This window comes from Megascapheus bottae, chromosome 2 (genome assembly GCF_031878675.1).
Source record: "Megascapheus bottae isolate mThoBot1 chromosome 2, mThoBot2.hap1, whole genome shotgun sequence".
Taxonomy (NCBI): domain Eukaryota; kingdom Metazoa; phylum Chordata; class Mammalia; order Rodentia; family Geomyidae; genus Megascapheus; species Megascapheus bottae.
The window spans coordinates 76,326,210-76,350,787 of record NC_143510.1 but is presented as its reverse complement, the minus strand read 5'-3'; the positions used below and the strand labels follow the sequence as shown (position 1 = coordinate 76,350,787).

The following is a 24,578-nucleotide window of genomic DNA, read 5'->3' as shown; positions in this document are numbered from 1 at the left end:
GTGGGATACCGAGGAATCCGGGTCTTTGTGCATGCTAGGCAAGCACTTTAACCGCTAGGCCAAACTCCCGGGCCCATGATTGTTGTTCTTAATGTACTATGTGAAGCTATTTCTTTTCTTTTCCCTTTAAGGTTTATCTCATGTTGTTACTGTATCTGACTTTTTATCTGATATACTGTATATATGTTTATTTGAAAAGGGGAAGGGAAAAAACAAGATGAGTGGGAGGGGGAGGGAAAGTATATAAAAAACATGGGAAGGAGCAACAAAGTTCAAGAAGTAATGTACCCACTTCCTGATGAATGTCACTGTAACCCCTATCCATCATCCTGGCAAAAAAATTTAAAAATTCTGAGAAAAAATTGGAGAAAACTATGAAACCCCAACATGTTAATTTTTCAGGTAGCTTAAAATGTCTATAGGAACCTTCTAGAAAAATGTTTGTTTTTTCTATGAAGTAATCCATTAAATATTAAATTCAAAAAAAGTTTGTCACTTAAAAAACAAACAGAAATGATAAAGCATTTACAGATCTCGGAAAATAGATCCCATAAATTCTGCTTGAGCAAACTTGTCTGTTGGCATGAGAGGCTATTGTATTTGACCTTTTCTTTATACTGCAGTTTTTAGACTTCCTCTTGCTCCTTGATCCCTCAGTGGTAGTTAGCTCCAGGTCTGTCAAATGTGTAGTAAAATAAGCTTTAAAAGTTCACATACAAGGACAAGAGCAGAAAGTTCATAAAAAAGGAAGTCAGTAAACAGAAAACTATGTTCAATCTCAGTGATCAAAGGAGTATCATGTTCCAGCCAGGATAATCTAAGTAATGATGCAGTAACACTCAACCCCATTTCTTACTTTAAAACAAGTGTTTTATTTTGTTGTTTTTATCTATCCTGTCTCAGCTAGAAGCTTTGGTCGACATTGTTCCATGGCACTGAGGAACATGGAATGGCTAGTTTCTAAAATATTGCTGAGCTGCAATGGCAGAAGTGCAAGAGAACTCTATTGTCTAGTACCAGCTATAAGACACTGAGCTCCTAAGTAATGCTTGTTATCCCTTTTCACTGGCTAGAACATCTCACACGGTGCCACCTAACCCCATGAGCCTGGACATGTAATCCTACAATGTGCTGGGCTGGGGAGAGAAAGGCAGAGACATTTGATGGGAAGAGCTAATGGTTACAGCATATAATCAACATAATAAAAAGTTATTATTCTCGAGTATACAAATAGCTAAAGTCTTGTCTTAGCAATAGAGCTTCTCCCAGGAGATGTATGGAAACAAGACCACTCATGAATTGAGAATGAAAATTTAAACATCATCCCGTGGGCAGCTGGATGACAGAAACACAGACACAAATACATACCCTTTACTCTGCAGTTTCAACTCTAGGATTTTAGTCTTAGGATATATTTGCACGATTCTGAAAAGGCAAGCTTACAAGAAACATTTGCATTGTGTTCACAGTGAGAAATTAGTACAACTCTTGAATGAAGCGGCACAGGAACATTTGTTGAGTAAGTATTATGGAGTCAGTGAAATTAGGCTCATAAATAATTTATAACTACGTAATATCTTTATTTTATAATGTGAGTTTCTGTAGTTAGTACCTATGATATTCACCAAAGTCCAAGTGTTAAAAGCTGGGTTTCCAGTTTGGTGCTACTGAGAAGTGGTGGAAACGTAAGAATGTGGAGTCTAGTGGGAAGTTTTAGGTCATTGATGGTATGAACTCAAAGAGGATTACAGGATGCTGGTCTCTCTTTTGCTTACCACTATGCTCTGAGTGTAATCCCCCCACTCCCATTAACTGGAACAGATCCAAATTGAAGTTCTCTTGGTGTAATCAAATGGATTAACGAGAACTTGGAAAGAGATCGTATGATTGCAGTTAGTTCTTGCAATGTCCATGTCCTACTTATTTGTGAGGCACCTTAAAAACATTAGGTCTACACTACTTAGCCAGAAACAGGGGTTCCTCATTAACCAGGGGAAAGCTTCTTCCTTAGACAGAGGACATTATTTTCTTCAACCCCAAGCCTAGTGGTTTTGCCCCTGGTGTGTGACATAGAGGTGTTCTGTAAATTTCTATAATGTGTGGTCAGATTTTTTTTTCTGACATTGATACACAAATTCACATTTAAATCTCTAATACATGTCTCCAAACTTTAAGGAAATAAATTCCAAATTCCCTAATGCCTCTGTGCTAACAGTTACAATGTAAACAGCTTTATGCATTACACCTCTTTAAAACAATGCAGTAATCCTTTGAGACATTGGAAAAACATTCAAACCTAATAATTTTCTTGAAGTTTAGACTTCGATTTACCCAATTGCCTTTGTGTTTCAAATATGAGCTCATCCATTGTTTTATATAGCATGCTGACAATTTAACCTTGCACATGTTCACTCATACCCATTCACACATACATTCATACTCAAAGATCTTAAAGTGTGCAAAATTAATATCGGCCGTTCATTTTCCGGAAATTTTAGTATCATAAGGTGTTTTTTTGTTGTTGTTGTTTTGTTGTTTTTTTTTTGTTGTTAATGTTTTGCAAAGCTTATTCTTGGAGGTGACAACCAGGGTTTTTTTTTTTTTGTTTTGTTTTTAAAACAAAGCTTCTAACAAGGCAACTTAGCTGAAATTTATTCTTCCAGAGCTTGTTTCTGATATCAGACATATTACTTTTTGCAGATGAATGTTGGGTGGGACTGAAGTCTGTGTCCTGCCACCAACTGTCTCCAGACTGTCACTTCAGCAGGTTGTTAGGAAAAAGGAAACTAAGCCTGCAGCTGCTTTGTCTGGCTTCAGCTCACCCCAACTGCATCTGAGTGGGAGGGGCCATACCAGGCCCTAGACCTACCCCAGGTGGGGAGGAAACTTGTGTTTTCCAGAAATAATTAAATAGATACCCAAGGAAAAACAAGAACAAGACAGAGAAGCAGAGACTTTTAGGAAACTCCTAAACTTCTGATGGCATGCCTGGCCTTAAACTACCAGAGTGACGGAAAGACCATGGAGCCCTGAAATCGGGAATTCAGGGGACGCGCCTCCCCTACGGAAATTTCCATTCCTTGGTAGCTGGCCGGCGGAGGCCATCCTAACCTACTCTCAAACAGAACCAGACATTGACTTACAACAGAAAATGGGACTCAATCGGATACATTTAACATAACAACACGAACTCAGGTGAACATTCTCACCAAACAACTTATTTAGACATGTCTTGCAGGTGAGACTCTCAGGCATGCCCTGTTACTGACAAGAAATCCAGAAGGGGATCAAGGCGTCCCTTGACCACACAGGCCTTAGAGAGCTTTTTTTTGGCTCAGCAGTGCACTTTTTAGACAGACATACAGGGTGGTCGGCCAATTCTTACTTACCTCCAGAGGCCTTTGCTTTAAACCTGGTGTCTTTTCCAAAAAAGTTTGTTAAAGGAAAACCACTGTTTCTAGAAAAAAACAATCTTTTATCTCAATAGCATAAATACACAAATTATTAGGAATTGATGAAAGACTTGGGAGCCCTGGTTGGGTGGCCCCCATGGGCATACTGCAGGGAGATCATGAAGAAACCTGTATTTGAAACTTGTATTTGTCTGATCCTTATTAATTTTAGTAGCTCCACTTGTTTTTCCCACCAATAGGCCACTGCTCCCTATGTGATTAGACTGTGGCCCCTAGAATTGGGGGAGCAGTTCTATGCTAATTTTTTCATAATTAATGCAGTCATCATAGAATGCCACAACATCCATATCTTGTCTCTCCCTAGAGATTATAGGGCAGGTCCTCTTTAAGAGCAGCAGCTTGAATGGCCCTGGCCAGGACGGGAGGCGTGCCAATTGCTAAGATGCTGCTAGGCCAGCTACATCTAGGAGCTGAGGCCTGTGGCAGTTTTTAGGAGCTGGGAACTTAAGCCTGAGAGCACTGCTGATGAGCCAGGCCTTGGAGGATGGTTTTGGCCCAGGGCGAATTAGGCCCATCCTGGGAGACTGCTTTCTTAAGCTCTTTTAGGGCGGATCTATTGTCCCCAGGGTTAGCATTTACTAAGCATGGTGGGGAGGAGTAAAATGGCGGCTTAACCCCCCATTATGGTTTGGGGGAGGAGTGCTCCTTATTTAAAGTTTCCTTGGCCCTAGATGCCTTAAGGGCAGACAAGGTCTGATAGACCCTGAGGGGAGGATCCTCTCCCAAGTTAATCTTCCTCCTTCTCACCAGGAGATATAGGAGGTCCCATGCCGCCCAGTCGAAAAGAATGGCCGCCATTAACACAGCACATGTTAAGGCCTCCCAGACCTTCTCGGCCGGGGGATCTGAAATCTCCATACCTCTGCTTTTAAATCTAGACACTGTGAGCACTGGGTAATTTTGTAGATCTGACCTGTTCTGAGCTGCCAACAAAATATCATCAGGGTGTAGGGGAATTGTAAAAAAAGCAATCTTTAAGATCAATGATCATTTTATCTACATAAAAACAATTCCTTGTCAAACACATTTGGTAAAGGCTATTTACAGTGTACATGGCCAAGCATGCACTATTTATAGTTTCAAGCAGAAAATGTTCCTTATTTGACCACAATTGCAATAACTACATGAAAATTCTTATAAAAACATGAATCTTCTTAATCATTTAAACAGTCCCCAACTCTGCCATTTAACCTCGTTAATCGTTCCTTCCTTGGGGAACTAAGGACATAATTCTCCTAGGTAATCGAAAAATGCCTTTAAGTCTTTCTTTTTAACCCAAGTTCCTCGTGTCTTGAGAGCCTCTTTTAAATCTGAAATGAACAATTCCTGTCATGATGATGCCTGTCCCATGGCCAGTCACTTACCTTGCGTCGTCTTCACTCCTCAGCGTTGACCGAGATGTCTCGGGCGGGCCACTCTGTGCTGGTCACACAATCACTTGGATCCAAGTTTTCCTCCTGGAAGACGGCGATCCTCAGCCTTGCAGGCACTCGAGCTGCACATTGGGTGCCATTTGTCCCATCCAGCGGGATGTCAACTAGGGCCAAGAACCTAGAGGGAGGAATGAAAGGGACAGGAGACACAAAGAAGGCAGCAAGACAAGCATTCTGATCAAGCTGCCGTGTGGTCAGATTTTGATGAACACATAAAATGGTTTGATCTCTCCTTGTGAGGACAGAGCATGTAGTCCATTCTCTGTCCTTAAACACCATCCTCTTTCCATTGTTGTGCCAAGATCGTTCCATGTTCTAGGAATGACCCCCTCCCCCCCTTGTTTAGGGCTCATGTACTTGAACCCCAGGTGGTAACAGCTTGATGCTCAGTGGTTAGACACCTGAGCTCTGATTCGACCAGTGATTTGAGTTAAATAGCCAATCAGGAATTGTATAAAAGCAGTGTAAAGTTCTTGCTCAGGGCCTTTTCAGCGTTGCCGGCTGCTGGTACGCGGAGGCCCGAGTCTAGACGCCTAAATAAAACAACCCCTGATTTTTAGCTTTGACTGTGGCCTCTGGTGGTCTTTTCGGGGTTCTAGGAATTTGGGTACAACACCATGACAGCAATACATCCAAACACTTGTAAGGGAAACATATATTTAGTCTTCACAGCATGAAAGGGAGACCAAGTAAGCAATATCAAAAAAAACAAAACAAAACTGTGGAAAGGTTTTTTAAAGTCTACAAAACTTTACACAAAGTTTTGTAAAGTTGTTCACTTTTTAGTACTTTTTAACATATTATGCAAACTTCCAGAATTAAAAAGAAAACAAGTGGTTAATAATTCTACCTTCTAGAGCTGAAATTTCCATCTCAAAATATGAACAAGATCCTAGTATAGAGGTCTTTCCATTAGTTACCAAGCCAAATTTCTGAATTCTCAGTCAGTGTTATGCTACCATGGAAACTAAGATTTCATATTCATTTGTTCTGTGAAGACAATAAAACATGACTACTGACTTACAGTAATATTAAACTCTTGGAAAAGCTTCTCAATGTATCATTTGATCTTTTTTTCCCCAAGACATATTATTTTACAAGGAGAGGCCACTGTATTCTTTCAAACAATGGCTCACTAGTTTTGTGAGATTCCCTGATTAAAAAAAGATCAATTATAATTACTCAAGAGTAGATGTAATAAAAACTTTACTCATTCTTGGAGTTTCAGAGAACACTGTAGAATCTAAAAGCATCTAAAGGTCCTTATAATGAAAATAGTATTTTCTAAATATTTTTGAACATATCAACCCTTCTTGCAATATCTTAAAAAACTAGCATTTTGTGGAATCCATGTTAAGAAGTGTTGCTTTTGAAGCTCTGAGCAAATGAAAATAGAATTCTTTCTCCATTTTTTTCTGCATCATCTATGAATACTATATCATATTCTTTTGACAGTGAGGCAGTTCTCCCGCCCCTTTTGTGTGCCATTACTGGAGCGTGAACTCAGGACCCGGATGCTGTCCCCGAGCTTTTTTACTCAGGTTAATGGTCTACCACTTGGGCCACAGTTCCACTTGTGGCTTTGGATAGTTAATTGGAAATAAGTGTGTCATGGACTTTCTTGGCCAGACAGGCTTCGAGCTATATTCCTCCTCTTTCAGCATGCTGAATAGATAAGTCACAGGAGTAAACCACAAGTGATCTACAATCCCTCTTTTGTTCTTGATGTTTTTCTTCCTTCAAATACACCTGGAACATTCTTCTTCTTATTATTTTAGAAATTTTAAAGTTTTTAGTCTCTCCTGTCACTTTTTGAAATTTATTTTTGGCATTTTCTTTGAGATGTCTTTTAAAGGTCCATAAACTCTTAAAGCTTCCACATTGTCTATATTTCATTTGTCTTACTTTCCCATACAAATATCCTTTGCTTGTCTTTAAATTTAGAGATTATGACCTCTAATTTGTAGTGAGAAACTTCAACATCACTTTCTTTCCCTCCCCCCACCGTCTGTCTGTCTGTCTGTCTGTCTGTCTGTCTGTCTGTGAGAGAGATGGGGAAGAAGGGTCAGAGGGAAGGAGAAGAACATGATCTGTTCTTAATGTTGCCTCAGAAAATCTAGCTTTAAGGGTAACCTACAGCCTAAGGTGAGATGAAAGTTGTGAGTGAAGGGCCTGGAGGTATGTCATTCATCTCTTATCAAGGCCTGATTTTCTAATGAATCTTTGAAGATGGAAAGTTAGAGGTACTAGAAAAGAGACAAGTTGGACAGTAAAAACCTAAACCAAGACTTAAGAATGATGGCTTTTAAATAGTATGACACTAAATGAAAGGACCTCCAGGATAAGGAAACAAAAGCCATATAATGGATGATCGTTGTCCTTAATGTACTATGTTATCTCTCATCTCTCTTGCCATCCCCTGGTTATCTCATATTGTTACAATATTTCACCTTGTTATCTGATATATTTTATATGTGCTTAATTGGTTATTTGAAATTGGATAGGTAAGGGGGAAACCAAGATGAGCGGGGGGAGGGTTTGTGAAGTTATGCACCTTCTAACTGGTGAATATAATGTAACCCTTCTGTTAATCACACACACACAAAGAGAATGAGGGGCTGGGGGAGTTTGGCCTAGTGGTAGAGTGCTTGCCTAGCATGCATGAAGACCCAGGTTTGATTCCTCGGTACCACATACATAGAAAAAAAAAATGATGGCTTTTATTTTCTTCCCTTTGTCCTACTTTCTTCTTCCCTTCATGTATCCTTAAAAATCTGTCCAGGAGTGAGCTAGCTTGTTGTGATTCACCTGGTCCATAATAGCAGGCATCCAGATGTATCTCCCATTATTTTGAATTCTACTTGAGCCTATGTTGATGTAATAGAGTCGATCTTGTTTTCTTCCAGGCTTATCCATGGATACTGATTCACTACCATGCAGTTCTTAGTTTGTTGTTTGCTCCTACTGTGGTTGAGCACAAAATAAAACTATTCTCTGGTGACTCTTTAGTGAGTCAGTAGGGCTTCTTTTCATTTTCTAATTTCTGTTTTACATAAAGATCCAATAAGCAATTCCTCTACCCAGCAGTTGCAATTAAACTCATTAATTACAAATACAAACAGACCATAACACATCAGTTACCATGGTTAAAGTATGTATTCAGTAAAGCATGGGGATTAAACAAGTAGGCAGCTGTAGGTACATATATGGAAATGTTAAAGACAGGATGTCTTTATTTCATCATTAAAAAGAAATTCTATTATCTTTAAATAGTTGTATAAAAAGTTGCCATTCAACAAAGCAGTTTATGCAGTGCATCTTGATTAATGTTGACACTTGCAAAATTCTCACCCATCCTTTCCAACTTCTTCCTTTTCTTAATTTTTAATCTATTTATCTACTATCTGTCTATCTATCTATCTGTCTGTCTGCCTACCTATCTATCTATCTACCTATCTAATTGGTTGTGGGGCTTGAACTCTGGGCCTGGGCACTGGCCCTGAGGTCTTCAGCTCAAGGCTAGCACTGTACCACTTTGAGCCATAGTGCCACTTCTTGTTTTCTGGTAGCTAATTGGAGATAAGAGTCTAATGGACCTAAGTGCCTGGGCTAGCTTTGAACAGTGATCCTCAGATCTCAGCCTCCTGAGTAGCTAGGATTACAGGTATGAGCCACCAGCAGCCAACATGTTTCTTAATTTTTTAAGATATGTTTTGAACTTTTTTCCATTTAATAAAGCAGTTTATGTATATAATATATCTTGTTCTATGTCATCACTTCAACATTTTCATTTCCCTTTGACCCACCCCTTCCCTTATTTTTCTCAATTCTGTAAGTAATTTAGCTGATATGTCAATGTAGCTGTTTGCTTATATCCTGCTGATTTTAGAAATAGTTCTTCTTTCTTACTTTGTATTGGTGGTGGTATTTGATAGGCCACATAGGTCCTTTTAAGAACAGAAGACAAGCATTTGTTAGTTCTAGGGCATGATGCATTCCACTGACATATGGAAATGTTATGTAAATTTAAGCCTCTTTAAGACATTCATTCAAAAATAAACTAGAAAATCCTCTAGAAGTAGCATGTATATCAAGTCAAGGATAAATCTTAATGTACTGTGTGAATATGAACATAGATTTGAATTTTCTTGTTGCTCAGAATTTAGAATAACTTTAGTACTGCCAATAATGGACTCTTCATATTTTAAAGAGGGCCATTTAACACATGCTCAGACCTTACTATAACACTAACTTTTGATGGAGTAACTCTCACTTTCAGTAGCTATCACAGAGAATCTAGAGATTCATTAGGGCAAGTACATTTTTTTTTTTTTTTAAGGAACCGTCAAAAGAAAGTAGAGTGACAGAGCCAAGCAAAAGGATGCAGCAATGGAACTTTAAAGCAAGAGCTCCCTAAAGAGAACTTAGGATGCTAACCAGAAAGGAAAGTTAGACTCTGATTACTGGCCAGATGCTGGTTGTGCAGGAGGAATGGGAGGCAGGGGCCTTGGAGGAAAAACCTGACAAGGATTCTCTGGAGTGTGAAGGGTCTAGAGAAATCAGAAGAATAGGGAGCTGCTCGTAGCAGCAGAGCATGGTCAGAGGTTGCCATGAGAGCAATTTAGTGTTACCACTTGGCTGGAAAAAGTATACAAGGCTTCTCACAAACATCATAGAGATCGCCAGTGAAGGAACTCAACCAGGCACTGTGCAATTTCCTCCATGTTCATCCCCATCTATAAGCTATAATAGGAGCGGGGGGGGGGGGGAGGGAAGAAATGTTTTAATGGAGTAAAAAACTAAAGTTTAAGCTGGGTACTGGTGGCTCACACCTGTAATCCTAGCTAAGAGCTGATGGACTCATTGACTCAAACTTGAAAACATGTGATGGATGAAAACTACTTTCTCCGGGCACAGTGTCTCTGGCCTGTAATCCTAGTTACTCAGGAGGCTGAGATCTGAGGATCACGGTTCAAAGCCAGCCCGGACACTAAAGTCTGTGAGACTCTTATCTCCAATGAACCATGAGAAAATGGAAAGTGGCACTGTGGCTAAAGTAGTAGAGTGCCAGCCTTGAGCTGAAGAGCTCAGGGATAGCACCCAGGCCCAGAGTTCAAGCCCCATGGCCGATTAAAAAAATAAAGTTTAATATAAGTGGCAATCACATTTCCCATAGCTGAAAGAAACTCTTCTCAACCCTAGGAGTGGTGTCAAAGCTACAGAACCCGCCAAATATGTTATTCAGGCATGAGAGGGAGCTCTGCTTGTGTGAAGGTAGCACTAAAGAGGGAAAAGCAGTATGCGGATTCCTAAAAACAGATTTGGCATGCTTAAGTTACATGGCTTATTCTAAAGTAAGCTATTATATCAACAATTGGCTATACTTGCATAGAACAATTTACAATTGTTCTTATTATAAAGGTGATGTAAAGAGGGGATACAGTTACATAAGTCAGATAAAGAGTACATTTCTTTTTGGACAGTGTCACCCTTTCCCTTACTTTCTCCCAGTTTTCCCTCCTTTCCCCAGCCACAGATTGTATAGTTCGTTTGCAACAAATGATAGTGAGTACCATGGTTGTATCTGTTCACCCTTTGTGAATGGACGGAATCTTCTATATGGTAAAATTGCTAAAATTGCCATTAATACAAAAAGTAATTAATAAACTGCAAATGCTGGCATTGTTCATAAAATTTAACAGGTCTAGTTGAAATGTTTTAATGTTGAACTACCAAAGCATGCTTAGTGAAACAGTTTGACTTGCACTGATATTTTATATCCCTGCATTTATATTAAGAATTTACAGATAGACAAAAATGAAAAAAATTGCCAATACCCTGACTTCTATCCCAATTTTCCTACTTGGAATGGAATAACACATTCAATTACTGATAAAAGGAAGAGAAAAAATTGTTTTGCATCATAATGAATTCATCACTTTCTCCAATATATGGCATGGTTGTGGGGGTATTATTTAGCACAATGTACACATTTGTTATACAGGTTGCATCTTTAAAAAGGTCAATCAAAACCCAAGTATGGTGATGTACACCTGTAGCCCAGCACTTGAGAGGCTGAGACAAGAGTGCTCAGAGTTTGGGAGCAGCCTGTGTCAAAAAAGAAAATAAATAGAAAATTAAAAGCCATCCAAACAGGCCTCACTGGCTTCATACAAAGTAAAAATAGCTGGATCTGCTTTGAAGTCTTGAGCAACTTCTTAATCCAGATGTTTGAATGGGAGTTTGGGAGTTCAGTGGGAGTCTGAATGTGTCTAATTTCAAGACAGCCAGCGTACCCGTTCACAATGACATTTCTTCACCCCTCCATTAGAGGGTGCACTCTTACCATGCAATTTTCTAATTGTCTCAGTGCTTTAGCAAGGATGGATTTGTGCTTTGTATAAACCATGGCATATAGACCTCCTTATTTACTCCTGCCCCCCTGTGTGTGTGTGTGTTTCAAAAACTTTTAAGTTCTACAGTTTCATTATATAAGCTCAATTCCCTTGTTTGTGATGTTTTTTTTTTTTTTTGACCATGGTGCTTGAACTTGGCCTGGCCACTGTCCCTGAGCTATTCAGCTCAAGGATACCGCCTTACCCCTGGCCTGCGTGTTGTCTCTGAGCTCTTCAGCTCAAGGTTGGTGTCGTATCTTTGAGCCAAGCCCCACTTCCTGTTTTCTAGAGGTTAACTGGAGATAAGTCTCAGGTCCTTTTGTGCTGGGGCTAACTTTGAACTGTGATCCTCAGATTTCAGCCTCCTGAATAGCTAGGATTACAGGTGTGATCCACTACTCTGGGCTTCTGTTGTATCTTTAAAAAATTTACTTCATTGTTGTTTTAGAGGTACTATACAGTAGGGTTACATTTACATATGTCAGGTAATAAGTACATTCCTTTCACACAGTATCATTTCTTCAATCATTCACTCCCAGTCCCTCCCTCTCATCTCCACCCAGAAGTTGTATAGTTCATTTTCATCAGTGTCCAGTGAGCTCCACTGCTGCACTTTCACCTCTTTCTTTGGATTTTGTTCCCCTAGCCTCCCACAGGTGTACACGTGAATATATCATATATAATGTACAGAATACAGAGTCATCAGAAAAAGAAAAAAACATTAAGAAAAAAGTCATTGGGGCCAGGAGTTTGGCCTAGTGGTTAAAGTGCTTGCCTAGCATGCACGAAGACCCGGGTTCGATTCTTTGGTACCACATACATAGAAAAAAGCCGGAAGTGGTGCTGAGACTCAAGTGGTAGAGCTCTAGCCTTGAGAAAGTCCAAGGACAGTGCTCAGGCCCTGAACTCAAGCCCAGGACTGGCAAAAAAAAAAAAAAAAACCCAAAAAGTCATTGGTTTCCACATCTTTGAAGTTCCTTTTAGTATGTATGTTATTTTATATACTATGAAGAGGCACTTGGGTATTGCGCCTTTGTGATCCTCTCTTAGGATTATCCTCTTTTGGTCTCACTGTATGTGAGTATCTAGAATTCTATGTAATTTGTCATATTCCACTGTGTTTTAAATCTGTCTTCCTTCTGCATATCAGGGGGAACATGTGTTGTTTGTCTTCCTTATCTTGGCTGACTTTACCATGATTTGTTTTAGTTTTATCCATTTCCCTGAAAATGGCATTAATTTACTCTTTCCAATGGCTGCAGAATTCCATTGTATATAGATACATTTTTGGGGTCTACTCATCTATTATGGGGCATCTGGATTGTTTCCATATCTTGGTGATTATGAATAGTGTGGCAATGAATATGGCTGTGCAGGTGTCCTTATATCCTTCAGGAAAAGGTAAGAGGAGTATATAATTCTTATCTTTGGCCTCAGAGAGGTGAATTAGATGTCCTACAAGCTAAGCTTATTTCTCTATCTCAGCCCATATACTCTTTATTTCTCTACTCCCCAAAAGGTGGGCAAGAGAATTCTATTCAGACAACATTCTGAGAACTTGGGTATCCTTCATATCACTAATTTAGTCTACTTTATATTAGTCTACTTTTTATTCTGTGGACTCAGCTTGAAACAGCTTGTGTGCTTGAGGCAGAAGCAAACTACAACCTCTGCTTTTTTACTGTACAAATATTTAGTTATTTATTCGGTTGTGGACTTGAACTTGGGGCCTGGGCACTGTCCATAAGCTCTTTTTGCTCACTTTGAAACATAGTGCCACTTCTGGTGTTATTTGGAGAACTAATTCAGCACTGATACTCACTAGATACCTCATCGGAAATGAACTATACAACTCATAGAGAGGAGGGTTGGAGGGGAAAAACTGGGAGATAATGAGGGAGTGACACTATTAAAAAAGAAATGTACTCACTACCAGAATTATGTAGCTGTAACTCCTTTGTATATCACCTTTACATTTAAAAAAAAAAAGAAACCATTTTAAAAAGAAAAAAAAGGGGCCAAGAGTTTGACCTAGTGGTAAAGTGCTTGCCTGGCACACACGAAGACCCTGGTTCAATTCCTTGGTACCACATACATAGAAAAAGCTGGACATGGTGCTGTGGCTCAAGTAGAGCCCGAGCCTTGAGGAAGCCCAATGACGGTGCTCAGGCCCTGAGTTCAAGCACCAGGACTGGCAAAAGAAAAAAAAAAAAGAGGGCAGGGAGTTTGGCCTAGTGGTACAGTGCTTGCCCAACATGCACGACGACCAGGGCTCAATTCCTTGGTACTATATACAAAGAAAAAAGCTAGAAGTAGTGCTAAGGCTCAAGTGGTAGAACTCTAGCCTTGAGAAAGTCCCTGAGCTCAAGCCCAGGAATGGGGGAAAAAAAGATTCTCATGTACTTTCCTGCCTGGGCTAGCTTTGAACTGTGATCCTCAGATCTCAGCCTCTTGAATAGTTAGAATTACAGGTGTGAGCCACCAGTGCATGGCTTGCACACATATTTTAGAGTACTCAGCAGTGCCAGAGTTTTCTAGGTCCTGAGGATGTCACAATGAGCAATGATAGCTTTTTATTGTGATAGAGGGAAGGGACAATAAAGAATTTCAACATGTAACGTGTGTTACAGGATAGACAGTAATATCTGAAAGAGTTAGAATGTGCAGATAATGATGCAAATATTGTGTGTAATAACAAGGAATTTTTGTTCCATAGAGGTGCAGAGGATGCATGTTGTGTAAGAAATTAAGCTCAATTAGTTCAATCATCACAGATAGCATCATCCAGTTTTTGTGTAGTTTATTTTTCATAATCTTTTTCCAATTCTTTCTTTGACTATAAATAGATGTTTTGTGCCCATTAAATTGGCTTTAATCACTTCACTGATATTCTCTAGCCTTTTGCCTCTTTCTGTATGTACTATGAAAGCCTTGTTTATTTTTATTTATTTTTGCCAGTCCTGTGGCATGAATTCAGGGCCTGGGCACTGCCGTTGGACACTTTTTGTTCAAGGATAGAGCTCTGCCACAGCACCACTTCCAGCTTTTTCTCGGTATGTGGTACCGAAGAATCGAACCCAGGGCTTGCTGCATACAAGGCAAGCACTCTACCACTAGGCCATACATCCAGCCCTCCTGTTTATCTTTTTATAGTTACATGTAGTTTGGCAGCACATACCAGGAGGTACTTATGAAGGTGAAGCAGCATGTTAATGAGTTTGAGGCCAATTTGGACTGTGTAGTAGATTCCAGGCCACCCTAGGCTACAATGAAAGACTGATCCCTGCCACTCCTTGAAATTGCCTATAAATTCATAAAATACAGTTGATGTGCTCCTTATTTGTTATATATTGCTTTAATGTGAAACATTTTTAACAAATATGTATTAATACAAGAAATCTGATACAAAATTCTGTGGATGAATTTTTCATATTTGAATCTGATGCACTATAATGCATTAATAATGAAAATGATAGAAGTCTTTCTCATTTACTGCCTAGGGACAGGAAAAGATTTTCTTTTTCTATTTTTCTCTCTCTGCTTTAATCCTATAGTACTAAGATAAATTCTTGCTAAAACTAAAGAAGAGATTTATGTATGCCTGTGGATGTAGCTTCTCAGTCAGTGGTAGAGTGCTTGTCTAGTATGTATGTATGCATGTATGTGTGTATTTATTTATTTATTTATGGGTCATGGGACTTGAACTCTAGGCCTAGGCACTGTCTCTGAGCTCTTCAGCTCAAGGCTATTGCCCTACTCCAGGAGCCACAGCCCCGCTTCCCATTTTCTAGTGATTAACTGGAGACAAGAGTCTCAAGGTCTTTTGTGCCCAGGCTGGCTTTGAACCTTGCTCCTCAGATCTCAGCCTCCTGAGTAGCTAGGATTACAGGCATGTGCCCCTGGACCTGGCTGCTTTTCTGGACTGCCTACTTTTTGCTGGGTTTGAAGCCTAGCACAGAGAAAAATAAAGAAATTATGAAGGCCATAGAGTAATAGGTGATAAAAACTTAGGAGCATGTTTTTAAATACTCTAATAAGCAAATTAAACACCTCATTGAAAACAATATTGTGTAACATACCCTCAATAACACTAGAGACTCTTAAGTCTTTAGACAGAACTTATTTTCAATGTGTTGCTAAAAATTCAAGTTTTGAGTCTGGAGAGGAAAGATTCAGAGCCTGATCTGGGTGCCGGTGACTCACATTTGTAATCTTAGCTACTCAAGAGGCTAAAATCTGAGGGTCGTAGTTCAAAGCCAGACAGGCCACAATATTCTTATCTACTTTTAGCCACCAGAAAACCAGAAGTGGCCTTGTAGCTCAACATGAAGAGCTCAGGGACAGTGCCCAAACCTAGAGTTCAAGCCCCATGACTGACAAAAATATAAACAGAGCTTCTGAGGGAAATTCATCCTTTAACTCCCATCCTCCTCCTTCAGTAATATAGAGTATAGATTTCTATATGTATATTAAAGATATTAAGCTGTTCTTGTATAGCAGAGTATGGGGACAGTTGAATTAACCAGGACTTGAACTTGGATAGATGAAAATAATGGAGGAAAGGGGGGAAGTAAAAAAGTGAAACCTATTTATAAGAGTGATTACAAAAGAGTATCAATATATGTGAATTAATGCACCTTCTATCTGGCAAATATCATGTAACCCTTTTATTAATTACAATAAAAAATAAATAAATATCTCTAAGAAAAAAAAAAGTGACTACAACATTGGATCATGGAAGTAACCTGTTTTTTCTTTGAGATAGGGTCTTAACTATGCTGCCTAGATAATCCTTCAATTTACCATTCACCATGTAGGTGGGATTACAGATGTGAGACACCATGCCTCCTGATTTTTAAACTGGCTTTTGATGGAAATAAGCTAAAGAAATAAAGAGGTCTTGGGGAGGGTATACATTCGTGATAGTTTTGGGGATGTTAATGTAAGTAAAATGAATGGATAAGATTAGTGTTCACACAGGAGAAGAAGAACAGTTATGTGTGGGATTATTGAAGGGGATTCTTACATGACTTTGTTTTAAAACACTGCTTAGTTTTTGGAATAATCAAGTCCTCAAGTGCATTTTTCCAGTGGCGGAGTTATAAACTGTAGTGAAGTACATATTTTTTTAAAAAACAAACTATGTAAATAAGCAGCAGGGGATGAGCTCCTTTAATAGTCTGATTCTACATAAGAATTCTAGAAGAAGGATATGACATATGCCACTAATTAGCAGCTTTAAAATAAATCTTGAGCTAGGCCCATTCCTGTAATCCTATCTACTCAGGAGGTAGAGATTTAAGGATTTGGTTCCAAGCCAGCACAGGCAGCAAAGCCCAGACTCTTATCTCCAATTAACCAAAAAAAAAAAAAAAAAAAAAAAATGGAGCTGTGGCTGAAGTGGTAGAGTACTAGCCTTGAGCACAAAAGCTCAGGGTCAGTGCCTAGGCCCCAAGTTCAAGCCTCAGAATGACCACATATGCAAACACAAGAACACACACACACACACACACACACACACACACACACATTTTCAAAAACAAACACAAAAAGTCACTTTAATCACTTAGAGAATCAGGATGTTTCTCATATTGTTTGAAAAGAAAGTCTTTGGGAGTACAGAAAGATAAAAAATGTCCTTTGTCAGTAATTGCCAGTAGTGATTGATAATGTATTAGTTATGAGCATAACTGTTCCACTACATTATAGAGACAAACAGTATAAACAAGTTTGTTTGGTATAGAAATACGTATTATATATGTATTTACTAAAATAAATATTAGCTTACTTTAGTTATTCAAAAGTTCTGTAAGTATTTTTAATAAACTTTCCATTCATTGCTTGGCAGACTTTTTAAGACCTGTGCCCCATTCCTCCTATTTAAGCATTATTAGAGGTTTCTTCTTTTTTTTTTTCTTCACCCCTCCCCCCGGCTCCATGTTAAAGTTGAGCCTCTAAGCTTGTGAACAGCGACAGAATGGTAGGGCTTAGGAGCTTCAATAATGACACGGGTCACTTCTAAGTCCACGACTTGTTTTGGCACAATATTTATTTGTGACCTTCTTTGAATATGTAAATCACAGGTATAAATGATTATTTCATGTAACTTTTCAGAGTAGGATTTTAAATGGCTTTTAGGAAGTGTTAAATATACTTATGGAGAGGAAGAAGCTTATCCAAGTGCTCTGCTTGCAGATACGGACATGTCAAAAATGTGACCCCTTATGCTGATGCTAAAAAAAAAAAAGGTTCAAATTCTTCACACATAAAAGGCGCTCCATGTTGACATTATCAGTCCATTAAGTACTGTTATGATCCAAGAAAGACAGCCCCCAACTATTCTTGCCCAGTCAGCTGCTTCTACTTTTAAATTTTTATTTTTACTTTTTGTCGGTAGTGGGGCTCGAACTAAGTAAGGGCCGAGTCGCTGTCCCTGGTCTTTTTCGGTCTTGGGCAGGGCTCCACAACTACGAACCACAGCTTCACTTCCAAATTATTCTGTCCATGGATTGGAAAGGCAGAGGGAAGCCCGAACAGACCTTTGAAGGAGGTGTGCGCTCCTCCCCCTCCCCGTCTGCGGGGACGAGCACTCAAGTCAGCACGTCCCCCAGAAGAGACCCAGCTCAGGATGGCGTCCCGCGTCCAGAGCCAGGACACATTTCCCAGAAGGGCCAACCACTGTACCTCGCGGTGTCTCCTTCTTCCGCCCTGGGCAGGGCCATCCCCAGGCCGGACTCCAGGAGTCTCAGCCCGTCAGCCCGGACGGTCCCGACTGAGCGCGCGCGCGCGGCCCTCTGACGGCACTCCGGCGTGCGCTCCGCTGTCCTCGCGTCCTCTGGCCTGCCGGAAGGAGCCGCGGCGCCGGCGTCCGGCCTCCTGTCCTTCACGCAGCCGCCCACTCTCCCGCTGCTTCTGATTGGTCTCTGACCGTGGCCAGCGCCTTGTTAGGCCCGCCCACCCCGGACGGACAGGCCGGAGAGGGCGGGGCGACCGCGGCTCCGCCCCTCCCCACAGCCCCAACTCGGGCCCGCCCAGCTGTCAGTTACGGGGGCGGCCCGGCGGGCGGGCGGGCGTGCGCTCGCTGGCTACCTCGTCGCTCGCCGCCTCGCTCTCACTCCCTCTTGCCGCCTGTGGGGAAGTCCGGGCCGCCGGAGCGGCCGCCTCCACCGCCTCGCCCCGACCCCTCCTCTCGGCCCTCGCGCCCCCAGCGTATCCGGAGAGTCACCGCGGCGGCGCCGGGTGCTGTGTAAACCATGTTTAGGCGGATTTTGCAGAGGGTAAGGGAGGGAAACCGTCTTCCGGCAGCACGTGAGCGGGGCGGGCCGGAGTCCGCGGGCCGCGGGCCGGGTGACGGGGCGGCAGCGCCGGGCGCCCGCCTTCCCTAGGCCCCGCTGCAGCCCGCAGGCCGCTTGGGCCTGCTGGTCCGGCTCGGGGGCGGGCCGCGGGGCGCAGGCCCGGAGCCGCGGGGGGCTGTCACCGCCGGTGCGCGTGGGGCGGGCGGCCAGCCGGAGGGTGTGGCGGCCGCGGGGCTCTCCCGGAATCCCAGGATGGGAATGGAAATGGAGAGTTGAGTGGCGCTGGGACCGGCGGGCTGGAGAACGCCCGGTGGGGAGACTGGGCTGGGGAGTGGGGGGGCGGCTGAGCTCTCCACCCTCCCCTCCCGCGGTGACACCTCGTCACCCCCTCAGCTTGACACTACGTCGCACCTGCCGCACGACACTTCGCGTTCTCCCTCAGCTAGACCTCGGGGCTCCCGGGAAGGGGAGACCTGGCCTAGCGAGGGCCCAATCCTGGGGACTGACATCTGGCAGAGTCAGCTGAGAAGGAAGCTATTACTCACTGTTGGAAACTTTTCCTTTTTAATTAAAAATGCATTTCCTCCTCCAAGCCACAGTACCTTTATTTTAGCTATCCTGTTAAAAATAAATCTACAATAAGTTTGATCAAATGGTGTATACTTCTTTAGTTCCTACCGGTGCTGTTTCTAGTTGAAATCTGGAAAATCCTGAAGATGAAAAGATTTAAAAAAGAAAAAAAAAAGCTTTGGAAAGGGATTTTGATGTTTGGGCAGTTTCTAGAATAACAAAATCTCTTTTTCTCTGAATTACTGTTTTTATTTTCCTTTTTGGTAAACTGTAGCAAAATGTAAACGATTTTTAAAATTTTACTGTTGGGGTGATGTACAGAGGCGTTACAGTTACATTCATCAAGTATGTAAACGATTTTTATAGGGGCTTATTCTATCAGTGGTTACCTAAGGGCAGGGGTAACTAATTTTAAAGGACAGAATTTGTGGTACTTGGTCAAGGAATGTGCTGGAGAGTTGAGTCATCCAGTATATAGGAAAGGAATGCTTCTGCTTCTCCCAACTTTCTTGAACTTTTAAAATCATAGGAAACTTAGTCATAAATCAGGAGAAAATGATTGACTTCTGTCTCCAACCCCGTAGACCGACATATGATGATGATATGATGATGATGATGATATTTTGCAATGATTTTGCCAAGTGTTTGAAATCTTGGATCAGCAGTGGTTTGGCAGTAGCAAGAGCATGGCCTTTAATCCTACCATCCGTTCCTTTGTTCAGCAGTAGACATCTGTGTATGATTTACTTTAAGTACTTAGAGATACCTTTTTTTTTTAAATCAGACCTGGAGGAACTGATTACCACATGCCCTGGATTTGTTTTTGTCCTAGTTCCACAAGTGAAAAATTAGTTTGCCTGTGCTTTTCTTTAGTTTTTAAATAAACCAAAGTATTTCCTGATTTGAGGTTAGCTTCTGGTAGTTACAGATTAGCTGTTGAGAAATGTCAGAGGATTAATGTTAAGCATTGAGATTAGATAAAAACCACTTTTAGTGTTGTTGCACATCTGCTGAGGACATTTTTATGGAAACTACAAAGATGGCTTATTGTAATTATTGCTGAGATGTGATATCAAATAATCATATTTGAATAACTTTGAATTGAATTAAATTTTATCATATTGAAACAACTCAGTTTCTCACCTTGGAAATACTGATGTGTGGACTGGATAATTCTTTTTTGTGGGGGGCTGTCATACTGGACACTGTAGGAAATTAGCAGCAGTAGAGGCTAGGACCATTCTTTAAATACTCCCTTTGCCCTTTGTGACAACCAGAATTATCTCCAGACTTTACTCATAATGTATTCTAGAGGCAAATTTCCCCTGGTTGATAGATGTTTGTACTCTTTAATAGAAAACTTTGAAGTGATTCCCACAATTAACTGTTCAGTGAATTTCTGCTAAAGGAAGACTGAGTAATTACATTGAGGAAATGAGCATAAGATGCAGGGATTCGTGGGAATTGGGGCTATTTGGTGGCTAAAGACACAAGTGTTGAGAGGATCTGGAGTACCTGTGAAGGAGTTCAGCTTTTTATCTTGTAAATAGCTTAGTATTAAAGCTTGATACAAGTCTTAAATCTTGTGATTTACATCACTAGTTTAGACTATACAATATATAGCTTATTGGTATTTACTAGCAAGTAGAATTTAATTATTTAAATTATGTAACATGGCAACTTTTATTTTACTCTACCCTGATAACCTTATTTTATAGCATTAGTATTAAGATACAAAAATATGGTCTCTGTTTTAAAGGGTTTTTTTTGTGTATTTATGTGCATTGTTCATCTTGCTTATGACTGGTTCTCTGCTACTGAAACAGATTCACTGGCTTTTTGCTGGCTAATTGGAGATAGAGTCTTGCAGACTCTTCTATTTGGGCTACTTTTAAAGCTTGGTTCTCCAGGTCTTAGCCTTCTGCATTGATAGAATTATAGCTGTGAGACACTGGCACCTAGTTAGAAATTTGTTTGAAATAGTCTCCATGCTTTGAAATTATTTTTCATTTCTTTAATAATCTGTTTTTAGGTGATCTTTCATTTTAATTATTATCATTTTCTTCTGGACAGTGCCTTTATATAACAAATTTGAAAGAAGGGACAATGCATTTGTAATCAGTTAAAACTCAGCCTTTGAATATTGCCAGTAAGGTTACAGAACTTTGGCTTCTGTTCCTCTTCTTCATCCTTCTTTTCTTTTTTTCACCCTTGGCCTCCTTTTCTCTTTCACTAGCTTACTAAAATAAAGATGTTACTCTGAAGCTTGGAATGGTCTAATGAAACATCAAGGGTGATGAGGTAGCTCCGATATGTGTGTACTGAATATGTTGCTTAGTAGCTCCTTGAAGACTTTAAAAGTCTTGATGGCCAGAAAGATGAACAGCATCTAGTAGTACCTTAAGTGGTTTGTAAACTTCCCTGCCATTTCTTTTTTTTTCATATATTTTTTATGTAATTAATAGAAGGGTTGCATTATATTTGCCAGATAGGAGGTACATTAGTTCACATACATTGATAACCTTTCTCATGTCTTGGTCCCCATTTCCCTCCCCCCCCACCCCACCCCCAACCCCCTGCCATTTCTTTCTCAGGAAATTTAGTTGGATGTAATAGTAGTATCTTGGTTTCCTTTCCATTGGTAAATGTAAAGGATATTGTTAAAGGATGGATTCATTTATTCCAGAATTGTAGAAATTGAAGAGCTTTTATGATTTTGAAAGTGAGGAAGTAAAACCTGAATGATATTAAGTGATTAATATAACACAGTTGAACATTAAAGACATCTAGGACTAGAGTCCAATTTCTCACTTCCAATCCATTTTCATTTTCCTGGCTGCTTATTCTCCTTTCTCCTCATTGCTGAATTGACATGGTTAGTACAGTGCTCGTTACTGTGGAATATATGGGATAAATTTCTGCTTCAGGGAACTTATTTGTTATGTGCAAAAGTCAATGATAAAGAGTCAATGGAGTAGTACAGAGGAATGGGCAGAATGGATGCATGTGTATGGTCACTTGGAAAAAACTGTTGTGAGATGAAGAACATAGATTGAAGAGGCAAAGTTTCAGTGCAGGAAGATGTTCTAAGTAAAGATTTAGATATGGGAATGAGTTAATTTCCCTCTTGCCCTTCTTCCTTAGCACAATGCCTTTCAGCAAATATTTGTATTTTCTCTGTGCTAAATACTGGAGATGTGGCAATGATTAGATACTGTCACTACTTTCAAGTTGCTTAAAATCAAGTGACTTTTAAAGATAAAGATACATTTAAAGCAACAGAAAAGTACAAAAAAAAGAGAAACTTGCAAAGTGGCATGGAAGCTAATGTCATGGAATTGCTTGTTTGTCTATAGCTTAGCTCTGCACAAAGCACACATGAAGTCACATAGGTAAAGTAAGCTTGATTGTAATATTTTTAAAAAGTAAAAATGGAGTAAAGATTATTTATGAAAATATTGTATCCCTTAGCCTGGTATATTTGATATTTTTATAGACAACCAGTATACAGTTATTAACATATTTTACATTTTTATTTTGAAATCTCACATGTATTTTACATGAATGGCATATCTCAATTTGGATAATCACATTTAACTCATTCAGCATGCATGTTCATATAATTATAGGCACTGTTTAGGACAGTAAAGGTTAGTTGAATATATATTATACTTTTAAACTTTTTACTTGTAACTAACTTTAAACTTATAGAAAGTTATAAGAGTTAAATAATGCAAAGAACACTTTTACATTCTTTATTCAGTTTCACTTGTTTTTTAGCATTTTACCTCATTTACTTTAACATTTGCTATCTTGCTAGGCAAGCACTCTACCACTAGGCCAAACTTCCGGCCCCATTTGTTCACTTTTAAAATTCCTTTTTATTTTCTTTGTTTTTGGCAGTTATGGGGCTTGAACTCAGAGCCTGAGGGTTGTCCCTGAACCTCTTCAGCCCAAGGCTACCCCCTACCCCTGGGCCTGGGCATTGTCCCTGAGCTCTTTAGCTCAAGGCTACCCTTGAGCCAAACCCCACTTTCCATTTTTTAGAGGTTAGTTGGAGATAAGAGTCTCAGGTCCTTTTGTTCCCGGACTGGCTTTGAACTTGATCCTCAGATCTTGGCCTCCTGAGTAGCTAGAATTATAGGTGTGAGCCAACACACCTGGTGCCTTTTTGTTCTTAAGTCTAGTACTTTATGACTTGAGCTTCAGGGCCACTTCTGAATTTTGAGTAGTTAATTGAAGATAAGAGAATCATTGGAACTTTTCTGCCCAGGCCAGCTTTGAACATCAATCCTCAGATCTCAGCATCCTGAGTAGCTAGGATTTTAGGACAAGCCACTGGCGCTGGGTATGCTCACTTTCTTATCTCTTCCTTCTCCCTTCTTTTTCTCTTTCTCTTTCTTTATGAATTTTTTTCCCCGCAGATCCATTCGTTAATTATTCATACGCTTTCATTTTGAGTATTTCATTAAACACAGAAAAAATTTTAACATATCTACAGTATAGTTATCTTCATAGCTTAAAATAGTTCAGTTCACTATCCATAATTCCAATCTTGTAGTTTATTTGATAATGTCCTTTGCAGCATAAAATGCTACTATTAGTATGGAAAAGTTAGAATTACATACCTAGCTGATATTTAGGAGACATTGTATTTGGTTATTTTACTTTGGCCTCTTTGCATCTGGAATATTTTACAGCATTTATTTTTATTGTAAGACCTTTTTTTTTTTTTGGTTGGTCATGGGGCTTGAACTCTGAGCCTGGGCACTGTCCCTGAGCTCTTCAGCTCAAGGCTACTTCCCTACCCCTTGAGCCACAGCGCCACTTCCAGTTTTCTGGTGGTTAATTGGAGATAAGAGTCTCATGGACTTTAGTGCCTGGGTCCTTAGATCTCAGCCTCCTGAGTAGCTAGGATTACAGGCGTGAGCCACCACACACATTTTTGAAGAATATATTTGCTTTTCCTCTTAGTCTGTTTTGTGTTACTATAGCAAAATATTTCAGGCCAGGTCATTTATAAAGAAAAACAATTTGTTTCTTATAATTCTGGAGGCTGAGAGATTCAAGATTGAAGGGTTCATATCTGGTGAGGGCCTTCTGTGTTATCATATGGCAGTAAATGGAAGGGAAAGGAGTCAGAGGGGGACTGAATTTACTTTTGTAACAACTCTGTTTCTGTCTCTGTCTCTGTCTCTGTGTCTCTGTGTCTCTGTCTCTTGTTTGCTCACTTTTTTTTTTTTTTTTTTGGCCAGTCCTGGACTTGAGCTCAGGGCTTAGCACTGTCCTTGAACTTTCTCAAGGCTAGAGCTCTACCACTTGAGCTTCAGTATCACTTCTGACTTTTTCCTATGTATGTGGTACTGAGGAATTGAACCCAGGTCTTCGTGTATGCTAGGCAAGCACTCTACC

At 40.2% G+C, this 24,578-nt stretch overlaps 2 protein-coding genes across 3 annotated transcripts in view; one reads left to right on the top strand and one right to left on the bottom strand.

The window, feature by feature from the left end:
* Nucleotides 1–16,770: 16,770 nt before the first annotated feature.
* Nucleotides 16,771–18,556, bottom strand: LOC150067343 (uncharacterized). Its single transcript, XM_090353931.1, has 3 exons — nt 18,427–18,556; nt 17,986–18,241; nt 16,771–17,534 (listed from the first exon to the last, which is right to left on the bottom strand). The coding sequence occupies exons 1-3, from the start codon at nt 18,554–18,556 to the stop codon at nt 17,474–17,476; spliced, it is 447 nt and encodes a 148-aa protein (XP_090210057.1). The 3' UTR covers nt 16,771–17,473.
* The window catches only part of Eea1 (early endosome antigen 1), a 95,370-nt gene continuing 89,220 nt past the window's right edge, over nt 18,429–24,578 (top strand). Inside the window, exon 1 of one of the 2 annotated variants that reach the window (XM_090328382.1) lies at nt 18,429–18,578. In XM_090328382.1, coding sequence (XP_090184508.1) covers nt 18,555–18,578 — 24 coding nt within the window. In that variant the 5' untranslated portion in view covers nt 18,429–18,554. The remainder of the gene's footprint in view (nt 18,579–24,578) is intronic. The other variant, XM_090328381.1, reaches the window with a different exon arrangement.

Excerpts from the sequence above, each read along its gene's own strand:
- LOC150067343 (XM_090353931.1), bottom strand. The coding sequence starts at position 18,556 with ATGGTTTACACAGCACCCGGCGCCGCCGCGGTGACTCTCCGGATACGC. Across the intron at positions 18,242-18,426 it reads CCCGGACTTCCCCACAGGCG|GCGCTGGCCACGGTCAGAGA; the intron begins GCAAGAGGGAGT and ends GGGCCTAACAAG. Across the intron at positions 17,535-17,985 it reads GAAGAAGGAGACACCGCGAG|CATCAGCATAAGGGGTCACA; the intron begins GTACAGTGGTTG and ends TTTTTTTTTTAG.